The 14,872-nt window shown below is 38.2% G+C and overlaps 1 protein-coding gene across 4 annotated transcripts in view; it reads left to right on the top strand.

Annotated features, from left to right (window-relative positions):
- The window catches only part of LOC127443007 (protein strawberry notch homolog 2-like), a 44,823-nt gene continuing 29,951 nt past the window's right edge, over positions 1–14,872 (top strand). The window contains exons 1-7 of one of the 4 annotated variants that reach the window (XM_051701464.1): positions 1–41; positions 1,028–1,204; positions 3,226–3,305; positions 3,519–3,606; positions 14,199–14,375; positions 14,580–14,654; positions 14,739–14,838. In XM_051701464.1, the coding sequence (XP_051557424.1) occupies positions 1,085–1,204; positions 3,226–3,305; positions 3,519–3,606; positions 14,199–14,375; positions 14,580–14,654; positions 14,739–14,838 (640 nt within the window). In that variant the 5' untranslated portion in view covers positions 1–41; positions 1,028–1,084. Of the gene's footprint in view, positions 167–1,027; positions 1,205–3,225; positions 3,306–3,518; positions 3,607–14,198; positions 14,376–14,579; positions 14,655–14,738; positions 14,839–14,872 lie in introns of all 4 variants that reach the window. The other 3 variants (XM_051701465.1, XM_051701466.1, XM_051701463.1) reach the window with 3 other exon arrangements.

Raw genomic sequence — 14,872 nt, 5'->3', positions numbered from 1 at the left:
TTCCTCCTTCGATCAAGATGGCGACGTCGACCAGGAAGTAGGTAAACAACCGAACAGGGGAAGAAAAATATGGATTAACCCCTCAGATACACCCTATCCGGTGAACACAAAGGCATTGAGTGGTCGTCGAGGGTTATCAAGGACAGGGGAGTTTAGTTATCGCGCGGTGAGTGCCTTTTCTGTCAGGTTAGCATGTTAGCTCGAGTCAAACAATAGCGCTTAAAAGAGTCAGTCATAAAAACACCCGGACAGCTAAATTATTCACTAATAAATGCATTAATAAACCTCAAAATGAACTGACACTCATGTTACAAGTATGTGCTTGAGAGTCCAGTGATATTTAGTTGGAGATTTTCATGCTGACACGCTAATTCGGATTAAATTGGGATTTTTCCTTACATATGTAATGGTTAAATGTTAATATTATGTGTATTTTTGTGAGTGGATGTGAAACAGGTTGTGTTATAGAGGTAAGAATAATAACGACACGTGTACTTACGGTGTAATTCCCCTTAAACGTACACATATTATATATCTGTCTGTATATAGGCCAGTCATGAAATTAGCTCATATGACTTAATCAGAATATTTCTAGTAGTCCTTTTCTCTTAAATATTTAATCAAGTCTTTGTAAGTGCTTGTGTACAGTAAAAATCAAAACAAACCAGTATGACAAAAATGTAGTCCATTGATGGTCTTATAGTAGTCATTTGTATCCTCTTAATAATTATTTAAATGTGTTAATTCAAAAGATAAGTGCCTGGCATACAAAAGGAAACCCAACCTGGCAAAATCAATGAAATTACATTTTAAAAAGTCCCTATCTAGTAATCATGAACAACCGGAAAGGTCATGGAAAATCATAGGTCAAAAGGTGTGGCAACTCTGATTGATCTATTGGGCTTTAAATGCACCTCTCTCAGAAATCAGATAATATGATAATTGTTTTCATGCAAGGGTCAGTTATGGATATCTGTAGTCGTACCAGCATTTGTCATAAATCACATGATCTTTCTCTGTCTCTCAGAAATGGCTGGCGAATGACAGGGGTTTGGCACATGACCATGTTTCTGCTCGGTGTCTGATGCCCACTCTTACCACGTCTGTCGTCATGGACACAGAGGACTATTTGCATCCTGAGAGCCCTCAGCTAGGGAGCCCGAAGTTCAGCGCTCCCAGTCCTCCTCTCACGAGCTCCATGGAGGTAAAATACGGCCCCTAAAGTATCAAAACAATCACAGCTTTTTGTGGTACATGTTACGGTTACTCCTAAGCAGAGCCTTGGGATGGAGAATCCAAAATGGTATGCTTTTTTATTTCCTCTCTGAGCGAGTAAACCAAGGGTCATGCTTTTTCCTAAAATCAAAAGAAGAAAAAGAAGACACGATTTTCCCCAGATTTCCACAATTTCTCCCCAAATTCTCATTACTTTCATTGCAAAATAAATAAATACAATTCTCATTACTATAATACAGTGAGGAAAATCATGCAGTCTAGACACACTGATTTTTTTATTTATTTAAAACAGCATAAATTAATTTCAGTACATTTAATTTCAACAATACTATCATGATTATACTTTAATTGTATTTTATTTGAATTTAAATAATATATGCTTATTTTTTGCATTACAGTGATGAGAATATTGGGGGAATTGTGCTTAATTCTCATTAAAATAATGTCATAATGCAAAAAAAATTAAAATAATAATTGTCAAAAAATAGGTTGTTTTTGCTTTATGCAATATATATATATATATATATATACACACACACACACACACCAATCAGCCACAACATTAAAACCACTTGCCTAATATTGTGTATTGTGTAGGTTGGCGCTGTTTGGCGGCACCTGCATCTCAGAACAGCATTCAGAGATGATATTCTTCTCACCACAGTTGTACAGAGTGGTTATCTGAGTTACCGAAGACTTTGTCAGTTCAAACCAGTCTGGCTCATTCTCTGTTGACCTCTCTCATCAACAAGGTGTTTCCGTCCACAGAACTGCCGCTCACTGGATGTTTTTTGTTTTTGGCACCATTCGGAGTAAATTCTAGAGACTGTTGTGTGTGAAAATCCCAGAAATATTCAAACCAGCCCGTCTGACACCAACAATCATCCATGTGATTATCTAATCAGCCAATCGTGTGGCAGCAGTGCATAAAATCAGATACGGGTCAGGAGCTTCAGTTAATGTTCACATCAACCATCAGAATGGGGAAAAAATGTGATCTCAGTGATTTGGACCGTGGCATGATTGTTGGTGCCAGATGGGCTGGTTTGAGTATTTCTGGGATTTTCACACACAACAGTCTCTAGAGTTTACTCAGAATGGTGCCAAAAACAAAAAACATCCAGTGAGCGACAATTCTGTGGACGGAAACACTTGTTGATGAGAGAGATCAAAAGAGAATAGCCAGACTGGTTCGAACTGGCAAAGTCTTCGGTAACTCAGATAACCACTCTGTACAATTGTGGTGAGAAGAATATCATCTCTGAATGCTATTCTGAGATGCGGATTGACACTGTTTTGGCGGCACGAAGGGGACCTACACAATATTAGGCAGGTGGTTTTAATGTTGTGGCTGATCGGTGTTTGTTTTATTTTATTTTGGGGTGAAATATGACCCAAAACGTTTCTTGACCGCATGTAAAGGTATGTGAAGCATGGATTCACCAAAAAGTCAAACTGAAGCATAAAGCATATTTATAAGAATAATTTTTCCGTGAATTACAAACCTGATTCCAATTCAAACCTGAAGTTAGACATGAAAAACCCTGAAACCCCTCAGGCTTCATTCGAGTTGCAGACTTTACCTCTGCTGGGAGTCTTTTAGCTTCTCCGCCCTCTAATTTTATAGTCTTGATGTTGATGTCCTTTCTTAATCTGATGCAATCTGCAGTTTTGAACTGTCTTTTTCTTCATAATTATTACTCCAGTCAGGTCTTGAGCCTTGTCCAAAATGGGAGGGACCCTGGAGTGCTTTGGTAGCCAATGGTAATCTTCTCTTTAGATAGAGTTGCCTCACCTGGTTTATGGTTGTTACATGGTGAACTGTTATAACACAAATGGTTTTCACCCTGTATGTGCACAGTTTATGTAGAGTCATTATAATGCCAGCACTTAGAGTAAATATTTGGGTTGATGGGTGATATCTCTGTTGAACAGTGTTTCCAAGGGTCATTTCCTGTCAAATATGCTGTTTATTTCCTGTTTTCACAGAGTCAGCTGTTCGCGTCAAACTCATGGGTGTTTTCACAGCAAACCCAGTACAGCCAGCACTATCCTATGCAATCTGGGAGGTGAGTGACACACATTCTGTCTTTCCTCTCAACTTCTAAAAGAGGTAAAGCACCTGGTACGACCGATTCTGGTCATCCGATCACAACTGAACGGGAAATACAGGTGTCCATAAATGTTTTCTGATGGGATCACCTAAACTGGATTCGAAAAAAGGTCTAGGCCTAAATCATATCTTTGTATTTCTCAAGTCTCTCTCTCCTCTGATTTATCAGGCAGCTTCAGTCAAACTCGTCCTCTGTGAATCTGGACCTGTCTGACATAGACATTCACGACCTCGTGAGGAACGGAGACTTCTCCCAGGTAAGCGCAGATTGCATTTCTTTTGCTTTCTGCAGTGATAGTGCCCGAGGGCAGACTCACTTTAACCGCTGAAAAATAATGAAAAACAAGCTTTGGATGTGTCTTTGGTAGTTAGAGTTCATCTTAATTTGTGCAGAAACATATGAGATTTGATTCATTATTTTGCATTTTCTTAATAAATAGGGAATGTATCTTTCTGATATAATGGATCTTTGTCAGGATAGAGCTATATTTATTTTTTGTGTTTGAAAACAAGACTGTGAAGGATATACCATACATTCACTGGTTTGTTTATTGAGTGTATAGGTATCTCAGACACTGGTAAGATCAGAACGGATTCCTTTTATATTTAACTGAGAGTGTTTCGTGAAATAGACGCTGAATTACAACATAGTGAGATTGTGACATCAATGTAGCAGACTACTGTCTAAAATGTTTTTCGTTACATAGTGCATATGTTTCATACTGTTTCATAATCTTACAAAAATAATAGGAGGCAATATACAGTGACAAGAAAAAGTATGTGAACCCTTTAGAATTACCTGCATTTATGTAGCAAATTAATAAATTTGTCTTGAAATCTGGTTTGATCTTCATCTAAGTTACAATAATAAACAAACTGTTTTAAATAATAACACACACATTATTGTATAGGACATATTGAATACATCATTCAAACATTCACAGTGTAGGTTGCAAAAAGTATGTGAACCCCTAGGCCAGCGCTACTCAACACGTGGGCCGCAAAAGATCGCTCGAGGGCCGCATGCGAAATCATCATCATCAGAAATATGTTTATCAGCAGCCTATCAAGTCTGTATGAATTGTAAGGTGTCCATATTCATGAGGATTTATGCTAGTTCTCTACATTGCTGAATCAGAGAGGGAATTCAACTGCATCAGGATGTTACAAATAAAATAAGAAAACGACAAATAATACTGGAGCATTGCTGATGTAGCGGCGGTAGGTCTGCGTGCACGTTCATACACAGTACATGTGCGCTCATGCACGGTCTGTCAATCAAACATGCGCGCTCGCAATCTCACTTCCAACAGCGAATCTGTCCAATCTCTTGAATAGCTCATCAGAGCTACTTCGGCGCAAAACTCTAAGGGGGTGAACAAAACTTAATGACTTGTCACTGAAGGATTTTGGTGATAATTTTGGACATATCGCTCTTGTTTGTGAACACATCTCTGGTGTATGTGATGTTGAACACTCATGGTGTTTGTTAGTTGACAATCACAGTGACAACAGAACTAATCTATATCAGAAAATCAAACTGTTACACCCGTTATGTTTAAAAAGGATAGTTCACCCAAAAATGTATATTCTTTCATTATTTCCTCACCCTCATGCCATCCCAGATGTGTATGATTTTCTTTCTTCAACAACACAAATGAAGATTTTTAGAAGAATATCTCAGCTCTATTGGCCATACAATGCAAGTGAATGATGGCCAGAACTTTGAAGCTCCAAAAAGCACATAAAGGCAGCATAAAAGTAATCCACATGACTCCAGTGGTTAAATCCATGTCTTCAGAAGTGATATGATAGGTGTGGGTGAGAAACAGATCAATATTTCAGACCTTTTTTTACTTTAAATGTCCACTTTCACTGGCAGTTGGAGATTTCTAGTAAAAAAGCTAAGAACAATCATCATTTGTCTTCAGCAGAAGAAAGTTATACACATCTGGGATGGCATGAAGGTGAGTAAATGATGAGAATTTTCATTTTTAAGTGAACTATCACGTTAACTAACATACCAACATTCTTACTATAAAAATGTTTACTTAATGTATATATATATATATATATATATATATATATATATATATATATATATATATATAAATCATCATGCAAATTAAGAGTGCGGCCCTTGAGGTGCAGGGATCCAGCTTTGCTGCCCCTGACCTTTCCGAAGTTGAGTAGACCTGCCCTAGGCTAATGACATCAACAAAAGCTCATTTGAGTCAGGAGTTGGCAAACCTGGCATCCAGTTAATGAAACGAGATTGGAGGTGTGGGTTAGAGCTACTTTGACTTATAAAAAGCACTCAAACATTTTGAGTTTGCTGTTCACAAGAAGCATCTGCTGACGTGGACCATGCCTCGAGAAAAAGATCTCAGAAGACCTACGATCAAGAGTTGTTGCTTTGCATAAAGCTGGAAAGGGTTACACAGTTATCTAGAAGAGCGTAGATATTCATCTGTCCACAGTTAGACAAACTGTCTATAAATGGAGACGATTTTGTACTGTGGGTAATCTCTCTAGAAGTGACCGTCCAGCCAAGATCAGCATCAAAAAGCACTTCTCATAGAGCACATTTATGAAGAGTTTTCTTCTCAATGTCAGCAGCCAGCAAAAACAAGATCTGCAGTGTAGGCATTGTGGATATCACATACAAGGTTGAGGCTTTGCCGTGCCTGTTACATATTTTACAAATATGGTTTGATTTTGAACCAGAATATTTTAAACTGCAGTAAGGGTAGCACAAGGTTTACAGGGTTCACATAAGATCCTTAAAGTGGTTTTAGAAATGTAAATACTGGAATACCTGGAAAATCGCCTTGTTTTAATGAAAAGTGCTTGAGATTAAAGCGGATCGTTTCCTCCATGTAATGTGTGTCCATCAAAGATGAGGCGACTCCACTTTCATTGAATAATGTGTCTTAATATTCTTTCTGTTCTTTACAGTCAGATAAAAAAAAAGAAAAATAAATATGAATTTTTCTCTCGTGCAGCACGGATGTGCGAGAGATTCTCGTTGATGTTCGCTGAACCGAAACACTGCGAGTCGCTCGTTGAACTCTTAAAGTGACAGTAACATTTTTAGCATGTCTTATACAAATGAATGTAAACTCAATGTTATTACTTATAAATTATACACATTATTTCAAACAGTGATAGCTCATATCATTATTATATATACAATTTCATGATATAATGTTAATTAATATATAGTATATTTTTATAAAGTTAAATTTAGCTAATAATAATAATGACAAACAAATTATTAAAATATAAATATTCACTTTCACATACTTTTTTCAGAACAGGTTTTATTCAGTTCTATTGCTTGTTCTGCACCTGATCAGCCTGACTGTAGCCCACTATTTATGAAAGCTTATTTATTTATTTCTTGTAGAGAGAGGTATATGAGAAACTTATATTTATATTGTGTATTAAAAAATATATTTTGATGAGAAATTATAATTACACATTTTTATTTCATAAAGTAAGAAATTTCTGTAATTTTTTTATTTTTATTTGTGTTTTTATATCGAGAGATTATATCGAATCGTGAACCTCATATCATATTGGAATACTAAACATTGCAAAATACAGTCACCTTATAAAACATCACCATAGGGAATTTCTGTGCCGATACCGATAACAGATCATTTACAGCTAATTGTGACTGAAATGATAACCGGTATAAAAAATAATTGTAAAATTGTTTTTAGTCCTTTCTGAAACTGCTTGCTAATTCATTAAAAGGTTCTCATTTTAAAAATAGGTGTCATTTAAAAACTTGGAATTTGGACTTGGCTGCTATTTAAGGTTTTGAGGATGTAACATGAACCACAAATGTGCCTATATAACTGATGAATGCTGATTTGAATGACAAATAAAAGACAATACACTTGCATAAATTGTATGGTGCTGATTTATGAGTGTTTACGGTAATCATGATGACTCGCTAACAGAGAGAGAATAATGAACTTAAAACAGCTGTAATAATGCATTAAACCAAAATGAGGTGATTAACAGCATGTAACGAACATTAAACAACAAAATACAAACCCTAATCTCTGTATACATGGTGTAATATTTATGCTAGCAGCCAGACTGCGAGTACAGTTGTGATTTGTGTTTCATAGACGCTTACTACAGCACTCATCTGTGACAGTTCCACTGACATATGAAATGTGAACACTAACAATCATAATTGGAATAGGTATATATTATATAGGTATATAATAGTCATGAGTCATAATGTTAGAAAATTCTCAACTTGTAAAATACAACGAGCACATTTGTTTCACTCACAAACTAGTGTTTTTAGCCATCAAATCACTCTGTGAGAATTATTTCAAGATAAATGTACTGTTTTAGGTTATGTTTGGACTCGTTTTAATCACAATACTGTTCTGTAAGTAACGATGTGCTATTTTCCACAATAAGCGAAAAGGATTGCTCCCCAGTAACATACATGTTTTTGTTGCGTTTGCGTTTATTGCCTCATGAAACAAACAGAATATGGGAAATGGCATGTCGTTACTTACAGCATATGACTAAAACCAGCCACAAAACAACGTAACAAGGTGCGGAGATGTTGAAATAATCCACACAGAGTGACATGAGATTGGCTCTCACTCACTCAGACACGTTGTGTGTCGCTCATGGCTGCCCGAGTCCCTGCCTGAAGGAAAGAAGCCGGAAGTAGTCAAATAAACTGTAACAAATGATCAGCGAAAATATCGGTGATAATTCCATTATCGGCACGATGATAATATTTAGATTTTCCTGGTTATCGGTCAATATATCGGCCGCCGATACATCGTGCATCCCTAATCATGATGCTTTGGTTTTCAGTGATAGTGACGCCATTGGAAAAGAGTGCTTCTTTTTTATGATTTGTCAGGATTTCTCTTGAATAACCCTTAAATGCATGGGTGTTTCGACAAACATTATTGCACACTCGGGTCATTAGTGACCCGGCATGTGTATCTATCACAAATGGATCTACAAAATGCCCAGATAGTGTGCATTTCAAAACATTTTAAAGACAAATAATAGAATAGAAAAACATTCTGATATATTTTGATGTTTTATTTTTCATATATAAGACATGATGCAACAAATATAGAACAGGATTCATTACTTCCACACTGAAATTTAATGAGACGCACCTGGCTGTCAAACACATATTGAGCTACACAACACACAATCAACACATGTGTATTTTCCTCAGACATTTTTTGAGTATAAATTGATACACAATTTACATCATTTCAGTAGTACACCCAAATGACAATAGCCAAATCATACTGTTCATGTGTTAAACTTGCTATAGTTTACTTCCGCATTGGTTTTTCGTCAAATAGCAATGTCAAATGTAAATCAAGTCAATCACTGAAACAACAGCGCCACATTGAGTAAGAAATAGCATGTATAACGGGTCGGCAACCTTTTTGACATGGAGCGCCATTTTTTATTTTCCCGGTCAATGACTTTTACCGATACCGATAACTAAGTTCGGCAGTACCTGCCGATAACCGACTAATCAACCTATAGTTTTTAAAATTAATACTGAATGAAAAAATAACACTCAAAGGAAAATAGTGCTGAACATTATTACAAAAATGTACTGACTGAACCATGAAAATGTATTGTACTTTTTGAAGTCCACAAGAGGGCGCAATAAATACATAAACCATTCAGCACCGTTATATTATTGCATAGAACATTCCTATTCTGGCTGTTAAAAAAGAGCATTTCATTTTTAACTAATGTGCATAAAATAAATAAATAAATACATTTTAGTCTGTCCATATTCTCTCAACTGTTAAGGTCAAAAGTAAAATGAGGTGGTGTTACACTTGCACTGTTTCCCACTTCTCCAGACTCGAGCTTCATAATAACAGCGAAATACCACATTGTTTTTTTATTCAGTACAGTTGTATGTAGAGTAGCAATATTCACAGATAGCAGTGGTGTTCAGCTGAACTCGGTGGTGAAGTGGCTCAGATTATGAGCACAGGTCAGGGGCTGTTCAATCAGACGGAACACAACAGACTGGAACCGAACGCGAGGATCTCGAGACACATTTCCAAGTTGATCATCTTTCCTGACAAAGCATTTAAACAACTCACTGCTTAATCAGAGAAACGCTTATAAGAGAGCAAGACGCAACAGCCAAAGACCTCCACCAACTGTAAGGGGCTGTTCACACGAACACCTTTGCAACCATACATTTGTTTTTCTATGTAAACGCGTGCTAAACAAACGTCATTGTGTCCCTTTGTTTTTGTTTATTCAGTGTCTCGTGCAGGAGCGCTGTTTTTTAGATGTGTCTGATTAAGAAGAACTTTAAAAACACATTGAGACACGTGCTTTATGTTTAACTGTATTTGTTGCACTGTGTCTAGCTTTTTTAGCACAAGAATGTGATCGATCGGAAGTCATCGTATTACAGTGAGGGTAAAATTTTTTAATTGAAATCAGATGCTTTTCTGATTTGTTTATACATTTCTCTCGGCTGCATGAAGATGCTTTCTCATGTCACTAGCTTTAAATATGCAGCTTTGCTGGCTAACGAATACAAAAACATGACCGGCTGGATATAAACTAATGCAAATAGATGATAATAGATGGTAACAATCGTGACATTTAAACATTTGGGTTGGACTTGTCACATTGTTCTAACCGCTTGAGGTTAGCTTTAATGTTAGCATCCTCTCCTTGTCGGCAAACATACTGCTTGTCCTCTATTAATGCAGCATCTTGTCAACAAATTAATTACTTTATAATGATATGACATGTACTGTAGTGTACTGTATACATACCTTTTTGTTGTTGATGTTTTAAATCCACATCTGAAGTGTTCTGCTCCATGCAGAGTGTAGTCTGTTGGTTATACTGCAGTCTCGTCACATTTGAACTTTTTGTTTAGCCTCCCATTCAGCTCATGAAAACACACTGCGTGATTATGAGGAAGGATTACATCAAGATGTAGATTGGAATGCAGGCACAGAATTTATATAAATAAAATAGTCTACTCCTCTCTCGCCTTTGCTGGGTTGCCAGTGATCACCAGCACTGGCACGCGTGCCATAGGTTGCCGACCCCTGATGTATAATATGTATGTCCAGTTGAAGTCAGAAGTTCACATAAAGTAAGGTTGAAATCATTAACCTCATTTTTTAACCACTCCACAGATTACATATTAACAAACTATAGTTTTGGCAAGTCGTTTAGGACATCTACTTTGTGTATGACACAGGGTAATTTTTCCAACAATTTTTTACAGACAGATTGTTTCACTTTTAATTGACAATATCATAATTCCAGTGGGTCAGAAGTTTACATACACTAAGTTAACTGTGCCTTTAAGCAGCTTGGAAAATTCCAGAAAATGATGTCAAGCCTTTAGGCAATTAGCCAATTAGCTTCTGATAGGCTAATTGGAGTCAATTGGAGGTGTACCTGTGGATGTATTTTAAGGCTTACCTTCAAACTCAGTGCCTCTTTGCTTGACATCATGAGAAAATCAAAAGAAATCAGCCAAGACCTCAGAAAAAAAAATTGTGGACCTCCACAAGTCTGGTTCATCCTTGGGAGCAATTTCCAGATGCCTGAAGGTGCCACATTCATCTGTACAAACAATAGTACACAAGTATAAACACCATGGGACCACACAGCCATCATACCGCTCAGGAAGGAGACGCATTCTGTCTCCTAGAGATGAACGTAGGTTAGTGCGAGAAGTGCAAATCAATCCCAGAACAACAGGAAAGGACATTGTAAAGATGCTGGAAGAAACAGGTAGACAAGTATCTATATCCACAGTAAAACGAGTCCTATATCGACATAACCCACTGCTCCAAAACTGCCATAAAAAAGCCAGACAACAGTTTGCAAGTGCACATGGGGACAAAGATCTTACTTTTTGTGAAAATGTCCTCTGGTCTGATGAAACAAAAATTGAACTGTTTGGCATAAAGACCATCGTTTTGTGCTAAGCACCCTCAAACGAACCTTAGAGCACACTCAATTGCAGACCAGGGAAAACTGCTGCCCGCGGGTCGATTTATCATGAAAGTTTTTTTTATTAGATCTTTCATTTATCTGGATTTGGGACCTATCACGCATCCACAAGCTTTTAATATGCTCAGGTTTGCCAGATAATGGATGCAACACCCCAATCAGAGATTTGTACTTGCACAAATAGGAAATACTTAGTCTTATGTTACAGTAGGTCTTCGCATCATTCGCACGCGGAGGGGACACGCGAGCAAATCCAAGTGAGAGAGAAAAATGTTTGTTCTTTGTGTTGTTTGTAAAATGCTGAAGTCCCTCATACCTGTAGGTGAATGTTACTCTGGCAGTAATCATTTATCTGTGTCATGCAGCCTGTTTTATTCATTGTGCAAATCAGTATGTCCTAATCTGCAGGCGCAGCATTTTGCTGTCATGTTCAGCGACAGATCATGTGAAAAAAACGAAGCAATAAATGTTTTGTACATAAAAACTGTTATTTACATTGTTTTAGTAGCATTTAAACACGATTTAATATATTTAAAAAAATTTAATATGAGTGACTCCAGCCAGGTCTCCTAAGCAACCAAATTGGCCCGGTTGCTAGGGAGGGTAGAGTCACATGGGGTAACCTCCTCATGGTCACTATAATGTGGTTCGTTCTCGGTGGGGTGTGTGGTGAGTTGAGCGTGATTGCCGCGGTGGATGGCGTGAAGCCTCCACACGTGCTATGTCTCCGTGGCAACGCGCTCAACAAGCCACGTGATAAGATGCGCGGGTTGATGGTGTCAAATGCGGAGGCAACTGGGATTCATCCTCTGCCACCCGGATTGAGGCGAATCACTACACGACCACGAGGACTTAAAAGCACATTGGGAATTGGGCATTCCAAATTGGGTAAAAAAAAAAAAGAAATAAAAAAATGTGTTGTATGATACATCTCCACTTTATACAGAGCGCCCCCACTATTTTCAGAAGCACCCTCAGTGATTTTGATCTGGAACTGGGCCTTTCCGATTGAAAATCTGTGGGCAGAACTGAAAAAGCGTGTGCGAGCAAGGAGGCCAACAAACCTGACTCAGTTACACCAGTTCTGTCTGGAGGAATGGGCCAAAATTCCAGCAACTTATTGTAAGAAGCTTGTGGAAGGCTTCTCAAAACGTTTGACTCATCATTTACTCACCGTCATTCCATCCCAGATGTGTATGACTTTCTTTCTTCTGCTGAAAAAAAATGAAGATTTTTAGAATAATATCGCAGCACTATAGGTCCTCATAATGCAAGTGAATGGTGACCAGAACACAGAAGGTCCAAAAAGCACATAAAAGCAGCATAAAAGTTATCCATAAGACTCCAGTGGTTTAATCCATCTCTTCAGAAGCGATATGATAGGTGTGGATGAGAAACAGAACAATATTTAAGTCCATTTTTTACTTCAAATCTCCACTTTTGACAAGCCCAAACCAGTAGGTGGCTGTATTCTGAAGGGTGAACTCTTTTTACATTTTGGACCCCATTGACTTGCATTGAATGGACAAATACACCTATATATATATATATAAAATCTTTGTTTGTGATCCACAGAAGAAAGTCATTGGCATAAGTGTGAGTAAATGATGAGAGATTTATCATTTTTGGGTGAACTATTTCTAAGATGCTGTGCCGTTCATGGTGAAATATGCAAATTGTAATAATGTAAGTTCTTACAGCATGTGGTGTTAAAGATCTCCAGTTCTTGGTGTAATTGAATATTTCTCTCTCACAGCTTGCTGCTCCTCATTTCTTCCTGTCCGACACAATTTACAGTTATTGGCCTGACATTCAATCCTGACCCTCTTTCATCTCGGCTAAACTGCACGTCCCGCTCTCGCAAATGGGAAATTTATGTGGAACTGGAAGCCTCACTGTCGGAACGGAGTAGTTTAAGAATAATATAATGTAATATCGTCATCTTCAGACAGCCAGCCATTATATAAATAGAGCAAAATTAAATGATACATCCAATAGAGCACTTTCAAGAGGCCATAACGCCTGTGAATGGAAGATTACAGTAGCTGGATTGGGCCTTCATTCGATTGTTAAGGATATGGTAGCTTTGCCTACAGTTGAAGTTTACTGTATTGTCGAGGATTGCACAGTTGAAATAGAAATGGATAATCAGATATAATTTCAACAAGCTTTGTTTTCACCATTTCTGAGTACCAATCCCTTTAAACATTATGTCCAGAAGTGCATGCTTTGCCTAGCTGACAGAATATGTGAAATTAAAGTGATGTGTTTTAGTAGAGTTACGTGTTTTAAAAACAGCAATCTTCTTTGTGGTTGTTATTTTTAAGTTACTTTTATCTCTCATTTTTTTTTTTTTCTCCCAATTTGGAATGCCCGACTCCCAATGTGCTTTTAAGTCCTCGTGGTCGCGTAGTGACTCGCCTCAATCTGGGTGGCGGAGGAAGAATCCCAGCTGCCTCCGCGTCTGAGACCTTCAACCCGCGCATCTTATCACGTAGCTTGTTGAGTGCGTTACCATGGAGACATAGCGTGCGTGGAGGCTTCACGCCATCCTCCGCGGCATCCACGCTCAACTCACCACATGCCCCACCGAAAACGAACCACATTATAGCGACCACGAGGAGGTTACCCCATGTGACTCCACCCTCCCTAGCAACCGGGCCAGTTTTGGTTGCTTAGGAGACCTGGCTGGAGTCACTCAGCACACCCTGGGATTCGAACTAGCGACTCCAGGGGTGGTAGCCAGCGTCTTTTACCACTGAGCTACCCAGGCCCACCCAACTTTTATCTCTCATTTTCATTACTCCTCGTCTAGGATTTGTCGTGCATAGATGAGCTGTCCAACACATCTTTGTTCTCCTCACCGTCTGACTCGCTGTCTGAGTATGCAGACCCCTCTGGGTTTAGCATCGATAGTGTGGCACAGTTACCCACTGAGGTCACCATGGCACAGATGTACTGGGATATACCTGGACACAGTCAGAGACAACAGGTATTTACACGCTACTGTATTAAGTTTCTCTGAAAATCTCACTTGAACAAAAAATGAGAGTACAAAAGACAATGACATAATGAGTTTAAGATTTTAAAGAGTACATATTAGTCATAATTTACAGAAAAGGAGGTTAAGTTGGTCCTAACTCGTGTTCATTTGTGTGAGTGTATGGCTTAGTGTCTCTGTATTAATGTTCTTCAGCAGAATTTGGGCGCTTTTCCTGGTAGGCTTGATGACATCAGTGCGATCCTGTCTGCATCAGTAGCAGGACTTAAGGTAGATTAACGCTACTCTCTTCTCACTTTTCTAATTCTCTGGCCATTATTTAATCACATTTCATTTCATCCTTTATTTCCACAGGCTGCTCCGCCTCCACAGGAGGAAGAAGTGGAGGCAGATGAGGAAGAAACCGAGGAGTTAGGGCACGCAGACACATACGCTGAATACAAGCCGTCTAAATGTAAACAAACATGTTGTATCATATCATATTAATC

Source organism: Myxocyprinus asiaticus, chromosome 6 (genome assembly GCF_019703515.2).
Source record: "Myxocyprinus asiaticus isolate MX2 ecotype Aquarium Trade chromosome 6, UBuf_Myxa_2, whole genome shotgun sequence".
NCBI classification, from domain to species: Eukaryota; Metazoa; Chordata; class Actinopteri; order Cypriniformes; family Catostomidae; genus Myxocyprinus; species Myxocyprinus asiaticus.
This window is presented reverse-complemented; position numbering and strand designations above follow the sequence as displayed.